The sequence below is a fragment of the Haemorhous mexicanus genome, chromosome 6, assembly GCF_027477595.1.
Source record: "Haemorhous mexicanus isolate bHaeMex1 chromosome 6, bHaeMex1.pri, whole genome shotgun sequence".
Classification (NCBI taxonomy): Eukaryota; Metazoa; Chordata; class Aves; order Passeriformes; family Fringillidae; genus Haemorhous; species Haemorhous mexicanus.
The window spans coordinates 62,777,416-62,798,599 of record NC_082346.1 but is presented as its reverse complement, the minus strand read 5'-3'; the positions used below and the strand labels follow the sequence as shown (position 1 = coordinate 62,798,599).

Here is a 21,184-nt window from a genome sequence, read left to right as displayed (position 1 = left end):
GCGGCTCCCAGCGAAAGCACGGCCGTGTATTTACGGTAGCTTCAAAATCGCTTTCCTCCAAGCTGCAAATTCCGATGCACATCCTGAAACCGGCGCAGAGGGAGGTTGCCTCAACCCAGCCTCTATGCTGGAGCAATATGGGGAGTTAAATACACAGGATGAAGGAGGGTTGAGGAGAAGGGACCTTAAAAATCAACCAGTTCCAAGCTCCTAACCTCAAAAGGAACCTCTTCCACTGTCCCAGGCTGCTCCAAGCCCTGTCGAGCCTGGCCTTGGACACTTCCAGGGATCCAGGGGCAGCCCCAGCTTCTCTGGGCACCATGTGCCAGGGCCTCCCCACCCATTTTCTGAGTAAAAAAGTTTTTCCTGCTAACTAATATTTCCCAATAGGAACCTACTCTCAGTTTGAAGTAATTTCCTCTTCTGTCTGCAGGCAATTAGAGGAGACAGAGTCCACAGAAGACAGAATAACTTCAGCAATATCCCCATACACCTCTTCCCCCCAAAAAACCACAACTGCAACAACACATCAACACATTAGCCTATGTTTTTTTTTTTTTAAGAGCAATTCCCAGCCTACATTTCCCCCCTTCCCAGTGTTATCAAACACTAAGCAGGAACAGCACTGTGAAGGTAGAATCAAGATACCAAGATTGTTGTTTTTAAGACAAGAGTTACCATAGCAAACATTAACTTAATCAGTAGCTCAGTGAAAAGGCACAGAGCCCATTTCTTATCTCTAAGGCTTTATCTGTACTTCTAAAGAACACTAATTTTACCACTGAAATCATGTGGCAAGCTCTTAAGAAAAACGTGATTTCTCGAAGAGGGCTCATCTTAGATAAACTTTTTTCTCCCCCCAACACCTCAATAAAACCAGGGCCTTTTCACTTACAAAAGATTATTCTAACTGAAGCTCATCAGCTGCTACTGCAGCTACAGTGCAAATAAAAGTCCAGCCTATGGCTGTGGAAAGTCTCCAACGTTAGAAAGCAAACAGCAAAGTAAGCCCGTGTTTAAAATAGATTTGAGTGTGGAAATCCACAGTTTGACAGAGAAACTGATAACAGCTAAGACCAGCTTATCACGAGGAAGTGCACAAAGTTTTTCAAAGTTTGCAGGGAGATAGATATAAAACCACTTGTGAGAGACACAAAACAGATACAGAAGATGAAGTCACACCCTCACCGAATCAGAAATAAACTTTTGTGGCAGCAAAACCTCAGCCCAGCAGGACCCTGTTCTGAGTTGAGCTGAGTATTTCCAGCAAGGACGGAGGAGGATTTTTTCCTGGGTTACGCTTAAGTCATCTAAGAGCAACCTCTAGTGGTGTTTGCAGACAGGTACCAACACCTTCAGGAAGGAAGGACACAGCAGAACTGTTCTGGCTTGCTTCCAGGGGCTTTCCAGAGCAGCCATGGGACCAGCTTTGCACTGTTCCTGCTCCCTCCACCACACTGAGCAGGACACTTTCTGAAAAGAAAGGCTTGAGTTCAAACCAAGTACAGGAAACCTCATTGCTTTTGCTCCAAAAGTACCAAATTACTGCCATTGGCTGAACTCTGGTTAAATAGCACAGAAAATTAAGTCATGAGCATCCAAGACTTTTTGTGTTTTCCTCAAATTCGTTTTTAACAGAGTTCCAAACCAACATGTTTTTGTCTGCACCAAACTCCCATCGTCTGAGGGAGTCATACAAGTGGGTACCATTTGGTTAAAATCTAACTTGTCCCATGTCAAATTAGATAATTTAATTAGTTGCATCCCTCCACACACAGATTTTCTTGCTATATCCCAGTCAGGATCTGGAACGTCTTCTCTGGGAAAGAAAATCCTGTACCCTCACACACAAGAGTTTACCCAGCCAGTGGGATCTGAGTGATTCCAGCACTTGTCTTCTAAACACCAAAATCAACTCATACAGGATTTTGTAAGCCATGCTATAGACAATAATACATGTTGAGCTTAAACATGAAATTCAACACTGCAGGAGCAATTCAGGACACTTAGAGCTGAGGATCCCGATTAAGCCAATTTGAAGTGCAGTGTGGATTCACCTGTTCAACAGGGAAAGAGACACATGGCTTCTATTACAAAATATTTTTAAGTGCCACCTTAGCATACATTCTATTAAAAGTGCATCCATTTATCAAGTGTTTTAACTCGACAGAAATTGTCAGAACTCAGGTGGATTACAGAGAGATAATCTGAAAGAAAAGAACGTTTCACAAGCTATAGAAAGACATCAGCATATATGGCATTCAGAAATGAATCATTTGCTTAATAATCCACAGATGGGTCCAGGAATGCCCTTGGTTCTGCTCCATGCACAGCAACACAAGCCCAGGGGTTATTCTGCATTGCTTTGGGAGCTGTGTCATGATGGTTTCTTGAAACCTCTTAAAATGGGGTAGATGTTCTCAAATGCCTCATAGATTTCAGAACGGTCTTTTGCTCCTAAATGGACATTTAAGGAAAAAAAAAAAAAAAAACCATGAATAAACAGAGTGCTGAACTTAAACTAAATGCAGTTTAAACCCAGTAAGATTACAAACCACAAAGACACCCAGGAGACTGAAAGCACCTTACTAGTAAAGGCAGAATGTCTATCTGCCACCTCAAAGAACAATTCCTAGCTTGCTTAGCTTTACGACTAAGACTGTGGAACCAAACCAGCAATTTTCTGCTCTTGACAGGTGCAAAATATTGGCTTTGAAGAAGGGAAAAAACAACTGAGCACCATCATGGTGTTATCTGCTTAAGAATAACAGCTCTGCCTGTTCATGAGGTGAGTGGAAAGGTAGAAAGAAGAATTGAAAAGCTTTTATTTCATACTGGGAGTTGTTCCACAGTTTGAGAACTCTCCTTCTCCAGCTCTGAGAAGCAATTTTAATTTTAAGCTGTGTGTTAGGACAGCTTTGATTTCAAATCCTTTTCCGTGGTACTGTAAACAAATCTTTAATACCAAGTTTTGCACACAAACTGCATTGCAGTAGGCAGGAACATTCCCTGCCAGCCACACTACTCATGCTGGTCCAACAAACATCAGCCAGAAGAAAACTGCATTTAAATGAACTAAAAGTGGAATTAAGCCCTGCTTAGGTTGAATGTGTAAACCTTTTCTTATGTCCTCCTTTGGACACGAACAATTCTTCTGCCTTACCACAACTTCTACTTTCAAAAGTAAAGTTACTTTCTTGGTTAGGGAGAAAAACCCTCCTCACATCTCAGCAAATTCAGTTTTGTCATTACAGCTGGGCCCAGGACTCACAGCAAAGGACTGAGTGTGCAGCAAGGCCATTACAATTAGTGTACCCCAAAAAATGCAAGCATCAGTGGAATGGAACTGACCAGTATATATAATTTTAGTGGACCTAAGAAAATCGTGGACATTGGAGGGGGAAGCATTTAAGCTTTGTCCTGAGTGCCCCATCCTTCAGTTGGCTAAGCTCATTCCTGATTAATGGTTGTGAGAATCTCAGGCTAAGGCAGGCACTTCTCTTGTCTCCCTCTCCATGTCCCAAAGCTGTGTTGTAAATATGAATACCACATTCAGAGCTTCTGGGAACAAGCACCATTCACCTTTCAGTACATCTGAATAGAAGCATTTTCATGAGCTTCACCAAAAGGATGTGCCAGGAGCTCAGGAATTGACCTTTTTTGTAAAAGTCACCTGGGATCTGAGGTACAGATATCTGCTGAGCACACTGACTCAGCAAGGCCTTTGCCTCACAATTTTTTTGCCAAACAGTCTGGAACAAGCTCTAAGATCTCCACCCTTTCCTCTGATAATCCCTACTAAATGTTGTCAGTAAAGTGTTTTAAGAAGTTTGTTTCCTGTCCAAGCAATTTTAAATTGCTTATTGTGAGGTTCCTATTTAAGTGCCTGAGTAGTTGCTGGCATGTCAGCATCCTGTTGGCATCCTCTGCATTGGCACGTGGCATCAGGCTTTGAATTAAAAAAATACTTAACATGGAAATCTGAGACTCTGTATATGAAACAATACAAGATTCTAGTGCAACAATACTGATGTTATCTGCAGAAAACACAGATAAAAAAAAAAGCTGCAGCAGCCATTAAAAAGATCCCTGAGTGGCTTTACTGTGGCAAGATACTGATTTTTAGTTAATGTTTAATTTAAATGCTCTTAGAAAGTGAAGCAGTGGGTAGAGACACAGAGAGGCAGCACTTACCAGTCAGTACAACTTTCCCAGACACAAAGATAAGCAGCACTATCCTTGGCTTGACCATCCTATAAACCAGGCCAGGGAATAGTTCAGGTTCATAGCTGTTCAAAGCAAGCAGGTGAGATCAGTAAAATGCAAATGCTGTTTCAGTGCTGTATGAATAAAGTGCTCTTTAATTACAGTAGCAATAGGGTAATTAACCACACTGATTTTATCTAGCTGCCCTGAGTAAGCCAGGTCAGGTTTTGGACATCTTGAAGAGAAGCCTGTTAAACCCAGCTGGAGCTGGTAGGGGATCTTCATGCTGACTTTTAAAGACTTGTGAGCCACTTCTGATTTGTCATAACCTTGGAACCTTTAATGTAATCTTCAAACAGTCCTCAAACCACAAATGGCCTGGCTTGGAAAGGCCTGGCTTAAAAATCACCTCATTCCACCCCCTGCCATGGGCAAAGACACCTTCCACTATCCCAGGTTGATCCAAGCCCCATCCAGCCTGGCCTTGATACTTCCAGGGATCCAGGGGCAGCCCCAGCTTCTCTGGGCACCCTGTGCCAGGGCCTCCCCACCCTCACAGTAAATCCTTCCTAGTCTGCAAAGAGCCCTTATCAGGAAGCATCCTGTGCAACTGAGACAAGATAGCAGCCAATGTAAATATTTAATATATACCTAGTTCCTAAATGAAATGCAAACTGTTAGATGCAGTGCTAATAAAAGGCACGAAATTTGGCTTTGTCAGTGCTGAAACCATCCTTTCCTGATGGCAATATCTAGTTTTGAACAAGCTGATCTCACAGGTACAACATGCCCTCACTCAGCTACAGCTTTACTTTCAATTCTTGGCTAAAGAACATCCAAACAGAACCAAAACAATATCCCAGAAAAACACAGTATACCTACAATTCTGTATTTTGCAACTGCAGTTTGGCTTCATGCCTGAAGGTTGGAAACCTTATCCCTGCAGACAGGAATTTGCTTTGCTGGGAGTTAAGAGGTAGTTAATACCTTGGTATTAAAACCCACAATGAAGCTGATGCCTCAGGTTTTAGAGTTTCTATTTTTCACATTCTGTGCTGCTTTAGTGTGAGGGTCTGGGCTTCATATCAGGGGATGGTGAGCTCTGTGCACAGAGCAGAGAGACAAAACAATTCCTGCTCCAGCTGGAGACCAAGGACAAATGATCCAAATCTCAGGCCCAAGAGCACAAACACCGTGGGCTGAAGACAGAAAAACAAGAAGGATGGGACTTGATGGGCTGGAGCTGTAATTGGACAATGAACTCCAAGATGCAAATGGAGCAGAACTGATCAAAGTGAGAGACCCGGTGACTGGTCATGCATTTTGGGACCATCTTGGCTGTAGCCCTGGCTGGGCTCTTGTGCTGCCCAAGGTGGATCCATTGAGGCCTCCTAATAAATCCCTACTTTATTCTTTAACTCTGTCCAGTCTCTGTTCTAGGGCAGCCTTCTCAAGGCATCAAAGGCCACAGACCAGGCTCAGGTGGCCTCAGGCCCTGCTGCCAGGTGCACAGGGCTGTACTTGATCTCCTCCTACCTGCTGAACTGCTGGTGGGTGAGAACCAAGCCTTCCAGGCGGATGGGAAACCTCACATCACAGCTCCCCACCATATTCTGGATCTTGAAGTCCAAGAACTTGGCAGGGAAGCCGAGCTTCTGCACCACCCGTGCGTATTTCCTGGCTGCCAGCCTTGACTGCTCTTCACTAAGGGAAGAAACCTTTATTGTAATCTCCAAACAGCCCTCAGATCACAGAATCCCAGAATGGCTGGGGCTGGAAGAGACCTTAAAGCCCATCTTGTTCCACCCCCTGCCATGAGCAGGGACACCTTCCACTCCTCCAGGGTGCTCCAAGCCCCATCCAACTTGGTCTGGAACACTTCCAGGGATGGGGCTTTTCACTGAAGGAAAAGCAAAGGGGAAAAACCAACTTTTATTTGTGCTTTCCTCTGCTCTTGAGGTGGAATTCAGTTTATAGCCACCACTGTGCTAATCTGCACTCCAGAAAAAGAGATCCTGCTACTCAAAATAGCAAGGCTCCATCCCCAGAACTGCTGCAGGGAGCTAAAAGGAGTAAGGCACTTGTTCATTCACCTTCCTGTGGTCTGGTTGAACCCACTGGAGATGTTTCATCACTCAGCAGTTCCCCTTTTGAGAGGTTTCTCAGTTCCTCTAAACAGCTCAGTGCTGATCCAGGAGTGAGACTGTAGGCACCAGTACAATCCCCTACCTGGGGTGGTGGTAGGGGCTGGAGAAGAGGTCTCTTAAGCATGAGTTAATTAATTCTAATTGTCTGATTTGGGATATAAAAACCAAGGCAGTCTCTGCTGAACTTCAGGGAAAAAAAGCTTCAGAGTACAGAAATAAACTTTTGCTTTCCCCAATTCCCATTTCCTCTAGAGGCAGATGTGTTGACTGGTGAACACAGACACAAGTTATGTCCTAAACACTTTTAAAAAATCAGTGAGAAATGCAAATAATCCCTTAATAATATCTGGGAATTTTAGCAGCTTTTCTACTGATGTCTGCTCAGCTCAATCTAAATTCAGGGACTGAAGTACACAGTTCAGAAATTGCTAAGGTGCCATCATGAAGAAAGCAACATTTTCAATATCAGTGCTTCCCTTTTCTTACAATTAGATCTTTGCTAGATGTTTTAAGCAAGACTTTTCAGACATTCTCTGTCAGAATACATGCATAGCTGCAAGGCCCAGACCTTTAGAGGGAAGGGAAAAACCAGAAAAATACCTTTTTGCTCCTGTGCAGACCATTTTCCCTGAACTGAAGATGAGGGCTGTTGTTCGTGGTTCCCTGATTCTCATGATCACAGCAGCAAACCTCTGCAAATCCAAAGGAAAACCTGACAGGGATTAAGCTGTATTTCTGTTCAGTCTTGCAACAATTAACACTCTTAAAGCTTGTCATAACACATATTTGCTTTTTAAGTGTTTCTTTCCCACCCACTTAGCAGCAGGAGAGTTAAGACCACAGTCACAGGACCACTGGGATCCATCAGCACAGGGAAAGGGAAGTGAGGGTAAAGCTTTGAGTCCAAGAGTTACCTTTGGGTTATACTCTGCATTTCTGGCATGCAGAGCTATGTTCTTCAGATCCAGTTTACAAGCCAAGTTTACAGTTGACACAATATTCCTGAGGAATGAAGGAGGAATTCTCTCATTGCAAAACCCAGCCACTGCAGAGGCACCCCCAGCAGTACAGTCACATTCCAATTAATAATTGCCATCAACTTATTGCCTGCCTGTCTCTTCCCCACTCAAGCATTAAGCTACTTCTGGCAAAACTTAAGTAATTCAATCCAAAACTGCACTTTGAGCTAGAACAAAGTGTGAAATTTTTAGTCTCTGAATTGTAAGTTTGCATGTCTTCCAAAAACTGCATCACTGAAGCCTTTCCCAGCTTTGGATTGAACCATTACTGACTATTTAGAGTTACTACAGCACCTAAGGTAGGCAGGAGTGGGTTATTTTCTACAGGTATCAACTATTCCAGAGTTGCTCTATCCTAGACAGGACAGCATCTTTTAATGAGGCCAGAGGTTCTCACACTCAGTTCTGTTTCTCCTTTTGAAAAAGCAGAGTGACATCTTAAAACCCCTGGAGTCTGCTGTCATCCTTCACATTCTCCTTCCTGGAGGAAATCTTCCTTCTCAAATATCTTCATATTTTTATCCATTATTGTCAGTTCATTTTCTCCACCTCTCCCCTTCAAGAGGAGAAAAAAAAATCAACTCCTACAAAACTACTCCTGTAGTTTTTTTGCTTATTGAAGACCAAGCCATGCTTGCTACATTCTCCAAGTAAAAAGTTAGAGTAACACCTTGCAGTTTAAGCCAAACTCTGACTGTGGTGTGTGTGCTACATAAATAACACATAACTTACTGCAGCTGGGGCACTATTCCAGAACTTTCTGAAGCAGATGTCGCCGGGGTGATCGGAGTCATCGGAGTCAGGGGAGGACACACGCCAGGTGCTTCAGGAGATGGCTGAGCTTCACCTGGATGTGACAAGCTGCTCTCATCCATGAAAACACCACTGTCCTCCTTACTTGGTAGTGACCCATCAAGCTGTTTTTGGGTTTCATGACCATCCTCAGAGAGGTTTTGTTCTTTGTTGTCTTGGGTGACATCTGGGAGAAAGCTGAGGTCCACGGAGGAGAAGTCTCTGTGGAGCTCCTTGGACTGACTTAACTGGGAAGATGCTTGAATTGGAAGTTCTAAATCATAAGGGCTCATAGGAGTGAACAGATGAGGACTAGTGGAGAAGTCATCCTTGAATTAAGAAAAAGTGCCATTAAGGGTCTTGTATTAAAATAGTTACTGTAACAGGGAGAGTAAATTAAGATTAATCTTCAATGAGGAAGTTTCCATAATTTTCCCCCAATATTTATTTTAGCAAAGACTAGTTTTAAGGCTGAAAGTGTGTCCTTTGCTTATCTGTGAATGTATAAAAATCCAGGTAGCTTGTATAATGCATTTTTCACCACAGTCCATGGGCACTCTAGAGAGCTCCTGGGATTGCTCAGATTGAGAAAGGCAGGTACAACAGTGGCACTTCACCCTCCACAGCCACTGTCACACCTCAGTCATGCACAAAACCACGTTATCACACTCGTGAGTTTTTCCAAGGAAGACAGACAGCATTTTCTGGCTGACTTGATCTCCCATTCTGTATATTATTCCATTTCCTCTCCCTGCTAGCAGGGGACAGTGTCAGCTTTGCTTTGTGCAACAGAGGGCAGCAGCTCACAGAACCAGCAGCAATTAATTCCTCAGCTCCTGGAAGCTACCAGCCTGAGTGAAGCTATAGATGAGAAGATGGGACTAAAAAAAGCCTCACCACAGTCAGCAGAACCAAGCACACAACACACTTGCAAGTAAGCTCTTTCATACTGATGTCTTTCTTTATCAACTATTTATTATTAAAAGCTGTTTTAAAAGCAACATCATGCAAATGAGGAAAGAGTTTCAGGACAGGATTTATTCCCTCTCCATTGCTGCATAAGCCTCTTTTTGAAGGCAGTTTCTGCCAACATCCACAGCAGGTGACAGCTTGGACTAAAGAATCCATACAAGAGGTTGTGTGTTTAATCAGGCATTTTTAGGTTCAAGAGCCAGAAGGATTTGAAAAGTCCAAGCACAAAGCAGAACAGGGAGTGGTGCATGAGAGTGAGGCCCTGGAGTTGGCAGCAAGTGCCTGACCTCCAGTGGGAGCAGGATTTCCAGATCAGTGCTTCCCAGCCCTGAGCTAGTGCTGCTCTCTTCTAGTCAGCTCACTTGGCAACCCAGCCATGCACATGGGGACACCTCTGCTCCTACTTTGCAGTATATCTGCCTGCAGACACTTGGAAAACTCTGACAAAGTGACAAATCCTCCCAGAGGACCCTCACTAGCCTAAATACAGCTGCAATCAGGAAAGCATTGCCAACACCCACAATTAAAACTGCTTTTAAAACTGACTTCTAAATGCAGAGCCCCACAGAAGATCTGGTAGGGCAGAGTGCTGTTGAATAAATCTATGTACTCCTTTACCCTTTAGAAAAAAGGGGTCAAATATGTAATTAACAGTTACAAGTAAAATATTATCACAAAATTACATCTATTTTAAATAGTTATTTTTCAAGGCAGGAGCAAGGGAAGGAAGTCACAGTATCAGCAAGAACTCCAGTGCACTAAGATTAGCTGCAGAGGAGCTCATTAGGAAGGCTGTGTAGGAACCACAATGCAGAGAAAATGATACAAAAGCTCCCTGTGAGACTACTCACATCATACTAATGGGCATCAAGGAATGAACATAACAGTAAAAAAACCACCCACAAACAAACAACCAAAGCCAGTTTGTGACATATCTTAAACAAGCTGATGGAGAAATGAGTGGTACACAAGGCTGGAAGTATCACACAGCTGTGAAATTTTCAAAAAGTAGAGTAAATTGCTTAGAGCAGGTAGAAACAGAAAGCAAATTTTCCTTTCTGAAGAGGTTTGCACCTAAGAGGTCTGAGGAAAAGCCCTGACAGGGTTAAGTGCTGGGGAATATTTCTTTCTTGTCAGACAGATGCTCAGAGGCTGCGAAAGGGGCACAAGACCATGTTTGCATTGGGCTGGCTGCCAAGGGTTATTGCTATAGACTCTGGGTTAATTAACTTCACCAAGGCCCCACCAACTGCATAGCTTTGGCCACCTCCCAGCAGCTCCAGGGAGGAGATTTCACTCTCAGATCCTGTCTGAGATTCCCTCAATTTGGGGCAGCTTGAGGGGAAACAGCCTTTTTCACTTCCACTGCAGAAATCCCTGCAACTCAGGTAGACACAAATCAAACCCAGCTGCCTTAAGCAAAATACTTGTATTATTTTTTCCCCCTCCCTGCAGTGATATCACACATCTGCTATTATCAAGGGTACCAGCAAATGTGAAATATAAAAAGCTGTATAATACATTACCACATGATAGACTTTGTGAAGGCACATTCAGAGGGCTTTACCCCCTGCCACAGGATGGTCTCTGGATTTAAGCAGCTCGTGCTAAGCCTGTTTTCTGAGCTGAAAATTGGTTTACAACAGGATGTAAAGAAGTTTTGTTCCTTGAGTAATGAAGATACTCAGCTGTGGAGTCCAGCCCACTCCCGGTTGTTCCTACAACCACCTGAGATCAGGATGAGTCGAACTAAACCAACACACTTTGCTTTTGCTTTGAATTACACTGTTTTACAACAGCTTTGCCGGTTGAAAATTAGGAATTTAAGCATTTGCACAAGGCTCCTTAAACAGAACAGCATTTTTATTCAAGTGTTTCTTTGGAAAGCTTCCTCAGCCCTCTGAAGAGCACATAGTACTGGGCTGGCTGGGGGAGGAGAAAAGGGAATGATGAGACTTAGCGTGGTTTACAGTGGGTAGAGGACAACCATTCCAAATACCGAAATAATTAATTTTTGCAGACATTTACTAACCAGAAGGAGGAGATGGGAGCCTGCTGCCGTCTCAGTGCCCACTCACACCAGCACCCGAGCTGACCCTGGCAGGCAGCATCCCACCACAAGGGTTTGAACGTGGCCGCATCATCCCTCTTAGCAAGGAGTGCAAGCGACCTCCCGCTCCAGAGAGCTCCTCCAGGCTCCCGGCAGCTCCGGGACTGCAGGAACCCCCCGGGACCGTGGAATTTGGGGTCACCCGGCAGGAATGCGGTAACAATGCAGTTGAGGTGCGGCTGCCAATCTCGATGCATCGCAGCGTTGGTGGTATAGTGGTGAGCATAGCTGCCTTCCAAGCAGTTGACCCGGGTTCGATTCCCGGCCAACGCAGTTGTTTTTGTTTAGCTTTATTCTCTTTTTTTACCCTCCTCGCTTGATTCTTTCCTTCCTCCCTTACCTGCCCGCTGCAGCTCTCCAGGTACCGCTCCAGCGGTGATACGCCTTCCATGGGTACAGCCACCGACACAAAGCCCCCAGCCCTGCTCCGCTCCTGCTTTTAACCCCCAGGGAACAGCACCAGGACCACGTGTGGCTTGTCAGGGAGCAGAGCCCATCACAGCTGGGAGCTTTACCCTCCTCAATCAGCCTTGGAGCCTCTGGTCTGCCTGCACCATTGTCTGAGAGGGTTTGTCCTATCCTGCAGGATTAGAGAAATCAGGGTGCTCTTCTCATGTGCTTTCCAGAAGCCCAAAAACTACCTGTGCCTCTGAGCCTTCTTTCCTCTGCAGGGTTGAAAAGAAATAAGTTGGACCTTGTAGTTAGTAGTAGTAAATGTAGTTTAGACAGTCCCAGATGATTCTTTTTAACAAGTGTTATGTGCCCCTTAATTTCTCCCACCTGCCTCATCCAGTGCAATGAGGCACATCTGTTCCTTTGAGAGGAGCCCCCCTGCAGCCAAAAGTGTAAACTTCAAACTGAAGGCATTGGGATGAATTGGTTTATTCTCAGTTGGGTTAACATTGCTTAGGAGGGGACAGGGAGAAACCTTTACTCTACATTCACTGACCTCCCTGTGCAGGCATTTCCCCTCTGGAGTGTACTTCTGCCCTCTGTGAGTGATGATTTAGGGCCATTCCCTTTTCCCATGTCCTGGTGTGAGGCAGCACGTTCCCAGGAAGGAGCTCATGGCTGCTGGATGCTGTGGGAGACTCACACTGCTGACACAGTTTGGCTTGGGTGCCACTTGAGTTGATGCCAGCAGTTGCTGTCTGACTTGTTCCTTCTCTCCTGTCCTGTTGCTGCGTGGTGATGGATGGATGGATGGATGGATGGATGGATGGATGGATTTCTGTGGAGGCACAGCTGGGAACCATCCCTGTGCCTGCCTGGGCTGGTGGATGTTGTGATCACTGCACCTGCTGCTCTGCCAGACAGGACTTTGCAGTGAGATTTGCTTACAAACAGCAAGCTGAGCTGAAGAAACCCTTTGGAAGGAGATGTCAAAGCTCAGACATGCAGCAGGTCCTTGGGAGGTGCTGCCAGGCTCTTCTCACTGCCCCAGAGGTGCAAAGGCTTAGATTAATGCCCTTTATCCAAGGAACAGAGCATACATGATCATCCTTCCCTCCTCAGCCAGCCTGCTGGGCTTGTTTGTGGTATTTCTGGGACTCACAAGTGAGTAATAAAAGGTGCCAAATCCTCCCAGCTCCAGAAAAATCCAGCCTCAAGCAGGTTGGTTTACATCACACAGCCTGCCCTGGAGGCAAATCAGGCAGCAAAGCAAGGAGAGCACTCAGATAGTTTGTACTTTGAATTAGGGAGGCTGGTGGAGCTAGCTTGGGCCAGCTGAGGATGGTTAAATCTGAAATGTCCCATTTAGGCCTGGCAGGTGATTGAGGTGCTTGCAGACAGCTCCATGGTCTCAGCTGCCTTTATGGGCACAACAGGATGAGGACTGAGGGCTTGTAGGCTCTGCAGTGCCAGTCCAGCCCTCCCAGCTGCTCCCTGAGAGCCCTGTGGGCCTGTCCTGCCCACAGAAATCATTGAACTGAGCACAGGGGTTGTTCTGAGCATTGCCCTTGCAGTGACATCTCAGGGGGCCAGGAGGCTGCTGCTCCCCCAGTGTGTGACACTATTGCTGTGCTCCAGTTGGGAAGCTGGGGGTGCTCCTGGGGCTCCCCTGCTTGGCCCTGCCTGTAGCATTGCAGCTGCAGTGCTGTGAATTTCCTCAGCTAATTAATCCTTCATTGCAGAACCCCCTGGAGAGGAGATGTGCTCATCCTGAAGCCCCTGGGAATTGATTTGTCTGCATTTTGTGAACCTGAGATACAGAAGGTCAAATGATGGTGTCCAAGTGAGTGAGGCTACATCAGAGAGGATCATAAAATACAAATCTCTTGATACTGGTGTTGTTTCTTGCCTTGAATAAGGACAAATGGCAGGGGCACAAGGAAGTGTTGAGATTTTGGGTGAGTGATGGAGTTTGGTGTCTCAGGTTAAATGAGTGAAAGATTATTGACCCATTTGAAGAAGGGAAGGTGTTTAGAAAGCTGAGAGAGCCTCTGAGGATCCAAGAGTCACTCTGTGTGTGCAATTCAAGCTTTCAGGGTTGCTTTGCTGTAGGGAAGGGACTTCTGGCCATTGCCCAAAGGAGGGCAGGTATGGCTGTGCCTCAGGAGGGCTCTGTGCCCGCAGCCTCCTCTTCCAAGCTGGGAAACTGCAGTGGGGGAGGCTCCATGAGGGGGGTGTGCAGTGCTGGGAGCCCCAGGGAGTGAAGGCCCAGGTGGTGGGAGGTCCAGAGAGCAATACTCCAGTGAGCTGAATCCCTGGGCTGCTCCCAACTTCTGTGTCTCTCCTTCTCAGTCAGCAGAGGCATCATTCCCTCTCTGCTCCTTCCTTCTTCAGCAGCAGACTGACCCCTGCCATGAGCTGGACAGATGTTAATGCAAAATGTACTACTTAGAACTCATAAGACCTACCTGCTTAATTTCAAATCATCCAAATCAAATAATCTTGTAAAAGGCAACTATTTTTCCTGTGCCAATTTTAAACAAGATTTTTTCTCTTTCAAACTGCCTGGGGTTCCACCTACCCCCTTTTTTCCCCTCTCCCTCTCTTCTTTTTCTCCCATTCTCTTTCCCCCCACCTTTTAAACTCCTTTGGGGAGCAGCAGGGGTCCCGATCCGGCCCGGGTGAGTGGCGGCAGGAGGGCAGGAGCCGCTGGAGGAGCCCTTCCCCAGCTCGGTGACCGGCTGATGAATCACTGCACTGCAGAGTTACTGTCGTGATGAATTGTCGTGAGCCTTAATTAGCAAATTGGTTAATTTGACTTAGAAAGCTGATGATTAGCTCAACAATAAGTGCTTTGTGTGTCCTTTGTAAGAGCCATTCAATATCACTCTTCCTTGGATAACTAATTGGGGAAGGCTGTTCCACAGAGCTCCTGCTAGCTCACCTCCATCAGCCTCTTCATCATTTCTGTAGCAGGCACTGCTGCATCACCTGGATGCTGGAATCTCATTAGGGGATGGCACTAATCACAGGAGACTTCCAAAACCCTGGAAGGTTCAAGGAGCAAGTCATTAAGGAACCTCTACCAGTTTAATTCATTAGTGCTCTGCACAGCTAGCTGCATTCTATTCTAGCATGCCCTAAATGCCTTGCTGCTTGCTTTGAAGTTGGTTAATCTGGTTTGGCTTTATCTTATCTTTTTTAGGAGCCAGTTTCAGAATTAAAAGCTTGTGACTGACAGTGTTCTGCTTTCTGCTCTCCTGAGCTTTATGCTAAACCTTTATAGCTGTAATTGTCTCAGAAGAGTGGAGCTTGCCTCAGGTGTAGCTTCCATCTCCTGATGCCCTTGCTGCCCTGCAGCATTAAAGCTCTGCCTTTGGAGCATGTAGAAGAGCAACTAAGAGCTGGACCGTGTTCCAGGGGGAAAAAAAAATCAATATATTATGCACAAGATGTCTCCAAATTCAGCACTTTGTAATTAGTCCAGGAGCCAGCACTCCTCTGTCAACAGCAGGATCCAAGTCTTGTTGTGGAGGTTGTTCCTTCTGGGTGGTTTAGCCTTGTTTTGGTGCCTGTGCCTCGATTCCCATCATGGCAGGGATGTAAATAGAGTGAGGTGCTAAGGGGGACCTTGGAGAGGGTCAGGTGGGGAGGGGAGCAGGTGAGCTGCAGTCAAATCAGTGCGAGCAAAGGATCTGCATGGAGCTGGAAAAGCTCTCGAGAAATGCCTGCAGCCCAAAAGGCAACTCAGAGAGAGATGCTGGAGTGCCTTTGGTCTGACAAGTGTGACCATCATCCCTCATACTTATCTGTCCCATAATACTCCATTCCAGACCTGATCAGTGCCTGGCAGTATCAGCAGATACTGGATTTATTGCTGGGGAAGGAAAGAAGTTGCCATGACTACTCACCGAGTAATAGTGAGTAATTTGGCTTTTAATTGTGAATTACTTATCATCACCATCAGGTTGTGCTGGTGTAAACATGAGCAGAATCAGGTCCATTAGAGTTGATATCTGGGTCTAACTTTACCTGTGTAAATCAGGAGTAACCCTCTGGCAGAAGTGAGGTGACAATGGCTCGGAGTTGAGCCACACTCCCAGTGTCATTTCCCAGGTTTGCTGGGTGGTGGGAAGGGCTGGAATTTCCCATTTACCCCCTAGTGCTGTGTGGCCCTCCCTGGATCAGGTGATGCAGCCCCAATCACACAAAGGTGGGGCTGCCTCTTTGCCCTGCTCCAACTGGGGCTCTCCTACTCCCTGAGAAGGACAGAAATGGGGGAATTTGATACTTTTTGCAAACATTAGGGGACTCTGAGCATTTGTGTGCCGTGCCTGCCATGGTGAAGACCAGGATGTGTTGGCTTTGGGATCAGGGAAGAAAATCACTTCTGTCAGATGGGAAAGGGGTAGACTGGCTAGAAAAGAGCCATTTTTTTTCCTGGCTTCTACAGCTCTATTATGTGCAATGGAGACACTAATTGCCCCCATGTCAGAGAAGTGCTGAGAACCAGACCCAGAGAGGATTGCCAGATTTTCCACTGAATGCCAGAGGAAGAAGCACTGTAAGTAGGAGTCATCTGTCTCAACTGAAAGGCTGAATGGTGACTTGAAAACTGTACAGTTAACTTCATTTAATTTTCCTATCTGTGACAGGAAGCAAACTGATTAAAGGAAGGAATTCTCTATGTTGTTTGCATAGAAATCCACTCATCTTGGCCCAGTCTCATGTGGGGCAGGGCACAGCAGTCTATTTTTATTTTTCATTCTGTGTTGTATTTAAAATGTGGCCAGAAAAGGGGGGAATGGGATGAGGAGGGTTTTAAACATTGGCTGCCACCTTAATTGCAGCCTAGCAATGAATGGCTGCAGGCTTTCTTGGACAGCTCCTCTGTGAATGTCACACACAAATCCAGCTGACACCTGGGGTCAGAAGTATTCTTCTGTGCTTTTTGTTAAGTCATCCTTCCCACTTTTGTGCCAAAGGGTCTGGCTAAATTGAATTGCATTTAAATGAGGTGAGTGTGTGATGGATCATCTGAGTGCTGCTGTTTCCCTCCAAGTTTTGTGACAAATCTCTCTAATGCAAACACTGTGTCTCATACCTTGAACTCACTGCTGCAATTAAAGACTGATCCTTTAAGCCTTATCTGGAAAAACAATATAGTAATAGCAGTCCTGTGTGTTTGCACAGAAAAGGAGAGGTGTGCACGCAGCAGATGCTGGCAGAGCTCTGCTAATTCACTTTGCAAGGGTCACAGTCACATTGGAGACACCAGCAGTGACATTAGCATGTCCAGACCTTCAGTGCAAGCTCTCCAGGAATTAGAGCATGTGCTGTGATGCCTTCACTGCTGTGTCAGCTGAGCTGTGACACCACCACAGCTCTTATCAGCTTATTGTACAACTAAATGTAAATACAACGAGTCAAAGAAGGGTGCTGACCAATCACTGAAGTCCCCCTAAAACTGAGTTTTGGCTGAGCGATCAGCAGGATAGAATGACTGACACTGGAGTGAGTCTGCAGGGCACACAGCTCGGTGATTAGTCAGTTCTCATTACCTATTCCTCCAATTAACCTCAGCAAATCAGTGCTCCTGAATCAAGGAGGACCTCAGGAGAAACAAAGCTTCCCCAAAACGCTGCCAGATGTCAGCAGAAGCTCCAATCCCCTGCCTTGATGGTTCTGTACTTTTAACACACATAATTAACTGTTAACACCGTCCTGTTTCTGTCACTCCAGCCCCTCACCCGTGCTCTGCTGATAAATGCTGTTAGTTTAGCTGTGATGGAGGAGTCTGTGCCCAGCTCTGCTGCCTCATGCTCCTGCACTTCATCTCATTTCCATGCTCATCCCAGCCAAGCAGGAGCTCAGCCTGAGATCCCTTTTGTTGCAGCTTCATCACTCCATTTGGCTCTTCCTCCCTCCTCCTTGCTGTCTTTGCAGTTTCCCTCCAACAGCATTTGGCTTTTATGGTCAGCCTCTGGATGTGGAATATGAGTTAATTTTCCCCATATTTTCCAGGATACTATAGGGAATATTTTTGTGTATTTTTGGTATCTACAGGTTGTGGAGGAAGCTCACTTGTCACAGTGCCCTTCATTACAAAGGTGTTATTTTTTTCCTCTTTTTTTTCCCTGTGTCATGTCAGGAATAATTAAATGCTGTGATTGCTTTGGCCTCCCTTCAATGGGCATTTACCCAACTCATAAATACAAGAGTAGCTCCCCTGAAACCTGTTTCCACTCAGGTAGAGTTGTGAAGGTTTGCTCAGTGAGGAAAACGAGGAACCCAGATGGGCTTGAGTTTGGGAGTTGGTTGTTCTCTAAAACCCAGATAGTGTTGCTCAGATCAATTAAGATTTGCTTATTAACATTAAAAATATATTCATCCACAGGTACTTTCACAGTTCCCTTTGCTCCCAAATTGGCATGGGCAGTGCTGCTGTCCAAAGTAAATGAAGTGTGTGAAGACAGACAGTTTAAAGGCATTGAGGAATTTCAGACCTTTTACATCTCACTCAGCTTTCACCTAATTTGTTAATGGGTATGTTTTTCCCTGTGGGAAAATAAAGCTTTTCTCTCTGACATTTTATAAAGGATCTACTAAACCTCCTTTTGTCCCTTTGGGTAAAATCAGTTGAATTGGCTTTTCTGGTGCCTTTCTGTTTTCCCTAGAGAATCTGAGTTGGTTCTTAACCCTTTCTGCTCCCCAGGCCTTATGAACAGTATGACAGAAACCCTTAGATACCTTAGAAGTCTAGGTACAATGTGGGCAGCTGTAGGTTCACTAGTGATAGGCTTATTACTATGTTAAAAAAAAAAATCAGATATATAAGTGAAGAGAAGAATATTTGGTCATTTTAGGTGTGAGCTAAAATAGAAGCATGCAGAGGGATGCACGGTGAGTTTGCAACATGGGGAATTTCTGGATCTCCTGGGGCACCAGAGAACAGGATGTGTCCTCAGACCTAAGGGTTTGTGAACATTTCCAAGTCTCCAGCCACTCTTGGGACACAGGTGTGTGTCACCACCAGGGATGGCAAACTGGGGACCTTGGTGTGACACTTATTGCTCCAGGCAGGCGGATGCATCCCCTGTGAAACCTCAGACAAAACACTTCCATATTAACCTACTCTGTGGTGGCAAGAGCAGCTGGGATGGCCCCTGTGCTCTTTGATTTCTCCAGACAGGCTTGCAGGGTGTTTGCTGCACGTTCCCTTAGAAGTTTGTCACAGCCTGACACGTGCTGTTCCTGCCGTGCCTCGCAGAGCTCAGTCAATGTCCTTCCCCGGCTGCAGAGGAAAACATGCTGAGCCAGCCTTGCAAACTGCTCCAGCCCTGGGACACCTGATCCTCAGGCTGAAGGAGCCCTCAGAGCATGAGGTCTGTCTGACTCTGCATTTCTTTTTTTTTCTCCCCTGTCACTGTCATATTTTCTGAAAAATCCCTTCGCCAGGATTTCTTCTCTGGGAAGCTGAGAAGCCTCAGAGAAAAAGGAAAACAATATTATCTCATTTTTCTCTCCTGTTTGCTGCTTTGGAATGTGGTTGGAGATTGTTTATCCAACATGTGAATTGTTTTTATTTAATGACCAATCGTGGTCCAATGGTGTCAGACTCTCTGGAGAGGGTCATGAGTTTTTCATTAGTATCTTGTTAAGCCTTTTGTCTGTATCCTTTCTCTATTCTTTAGTATAGTTTTAGTATAGCCTTCTTTAATCTAATATAAGTACATAAAATAATAAATTAGCCTTCTAAGAACATGGAGTCAGAGTCTCAATTCCTCCTTCGTCCTGAGGACCCTGCAAATCCCACTCTCCCCATTTCTCACTTCATATTCTGTTTGCTGTCCATCCTGCTACGTTTCAGGTGCTGAGGAGGGACACGTTGTGTTGGTGTTGCAAAGGTTCTTCTTTGCAAAGGAAAACACCTTCATTCCATAGGAATTGATGAAGAAGAGTATTCATTTAAACCTGCCCTAGATTAATGTAGAACAGCATAAATAATGAGCAGGTGCTGTGAATGATGAATGGGAGAAAAGGGTTTGGGCTGTCACTGCTCCACCACACAGGCAGTGTTTTACAGGAGACAAGGTGTTTTCTGTGTCATTTCTGCATTTGCTTTACTTAACAATGTCCACTCTTAAAAAATCATCTTCTGCTAGGATGCCACCAAAAAAGAAGACAATTTGGAACTTGCTTTGAAATAGCATTCTCATGGGAATTCAAAGCATGGTTATTATTGTGCTGCTTGGAAAGCTGCTTTTCTGTCCAGCTTCCCTGTGATCCCTTTAGCTCTATCTGATACCAAAGGCTTGAGATCTCCAGATTAGAAATTAAATTCCACCTCTGTGGCCCAGACCTGATGACCTGCTGCAGTCACAGCAAATAAGTTTTCTTTTACAGTGAGGGCTTCCAGTTAAAGCTGTTGCTTATTGGTCAAAATTAAACTTTTTTTTGGGGAAAAAAAAAAAGATAATTAAAGCCATATGATGCATGTGTAGGAATAATAATTGACTTGAAACTGAGTAGGGATTATTCAGAGTGATGGCAGGCCCTGATTTGCAGGGATTTAGGTGCTTGTTTTGTTCTGCTGGCATGTGTGAGTACACAGGATGGTTGGGAGGGCTCTGTCCTGGGGCATTTAGGGGAGGTTGTGCAGTTGGGAGAGCTGGATGGGATGCAGCACTTACAGCATCAGGCAGCAATTCCTGCTGCTGAGCTGGGTGTAAACCACAGCATTTCAGGGTCTGGTTTGGGTGTCTGGAGCAGGAACAGCAGCCTGGGGAGGGCAGGAGAGGGATTTTCCCATTTTGATTTCTGCTTTACTTTGCAAACTGGGAGTGGCTGGTGTCGAGCCTGTGCTGGGAGGTGGGGACTGAAGAGCCTCAAGGGAAACTGGCAGAAATCATGATTTCAGTGTGATCACTCTGAAGCTGTCAGTCACTGAGGTGGGCACTCAGCTCTCTGGGTGTCTCTAATTGTGCTGCTCATACTTTGAATATGATAAAATTGAGTAGTCCAGTTTTAAACCAAATTTTGGGCTTTTCAGTACTCTGCTACAATGATGAAATCCAAATAGGGAAGGTTACTGTAGTTTTTAAATAAATTTTTTTTTCCAGTGAGCTCTGAAACAGTTTTGAACAATTCACTTAATTAACTGCATTTCCAGCAGTACAAAATGTGACCATCCCAATTTAATTAACAGCAAATCTACATTGTGGTAGTGTGGGGATTGTGTGGAGACTGGAAGTAGCCTGATGGATTTTCATCCTGCTCACATACAATGTCATGGTTTAGGTTGTTGTTTTTTTATTATAAGCTTTTACTCTTCTTGCAAGAATTTCCAGTGTCATTTCTGCTGACAGATGCTGCTTAGGACAGATTTATTTTTATTCCCTTACAGATTAATTGGATCAAACATCTTTTTCCATATAGCTCAAGTTTCCACAATGGAGTTACTCCTAGTTGACTACTCTGAGAAGAAAATTGTAGTCATTTTTGTGATCTTCTTTAGCAGCAATTGAAATGTTTTTTGGCACATG

At 45.1% G+C, this 21,184-nt stretch overlaps 1 protein-coding gene and 1 non-coding gene across 2 annotated transcripts; one reads left to right on the top strand and one right to left on the bottom strand.

The window, feature by feature from the left end:
* Positions 1-2,377: 2,377 nt before the first annotated feature.
* On the bottom strand, positions 2,378-11,637 carry TBPL2 (TATA-box binding protein like 2). Its single transcript, XM_059848203.1, has 7 exons — positions 11,587-11,637; positions 8,105-8,493; positions 7,268-7,355; positions 6,954-7,045; positions 5,743-5,910; positions 4,195-4,289; positions 2,378-2,457 (listed from the first exon to the last, which is right to left on the bottom strand). Exons 1-7 carry the CDS (start codon positions 11,635-11,637, stop codon positions 2,378-2,380), a joined length of 963 nt encoding a protein of 320 aa, XP_059704186.1.
* TRNAG-UCC (transfer RNA glycine (anticodon UCC)) lies at positions 11,448-11,519 on the top strand. The gene has a single exon. It is a non-coding gene; the product is annotated as a tRNA-Gly (tRNA).
* Positions 11,638-21,184: the final 9,547 nt, after the last annotated feature.

Bases quoted from the DNA above. Each gene is read 5' to 3' on its own strand.
- TBPL2 (XM_059848203.1), bottom strand. From the start codon at position 11,637: ATGGAAGGCGTATCACCGCTGGAGCGGTACCTGGAGAGCTGCAGCGGG. The intron at 7,046-7,267 runs GTAACTCTTGGA...TTGGATTTGCAG, and splicing joins ATGCAGAGTATAACCCAAAG to AGGTTTGCTGCTGTGATCAT. The intron at 4,290-5,742 runs GTAGGAGGAGAT...TGCTTTGAACAG, and splicing joins ACCCACCAGCAGTTCAGCAG to CTATGAACCTGAACTATTCC.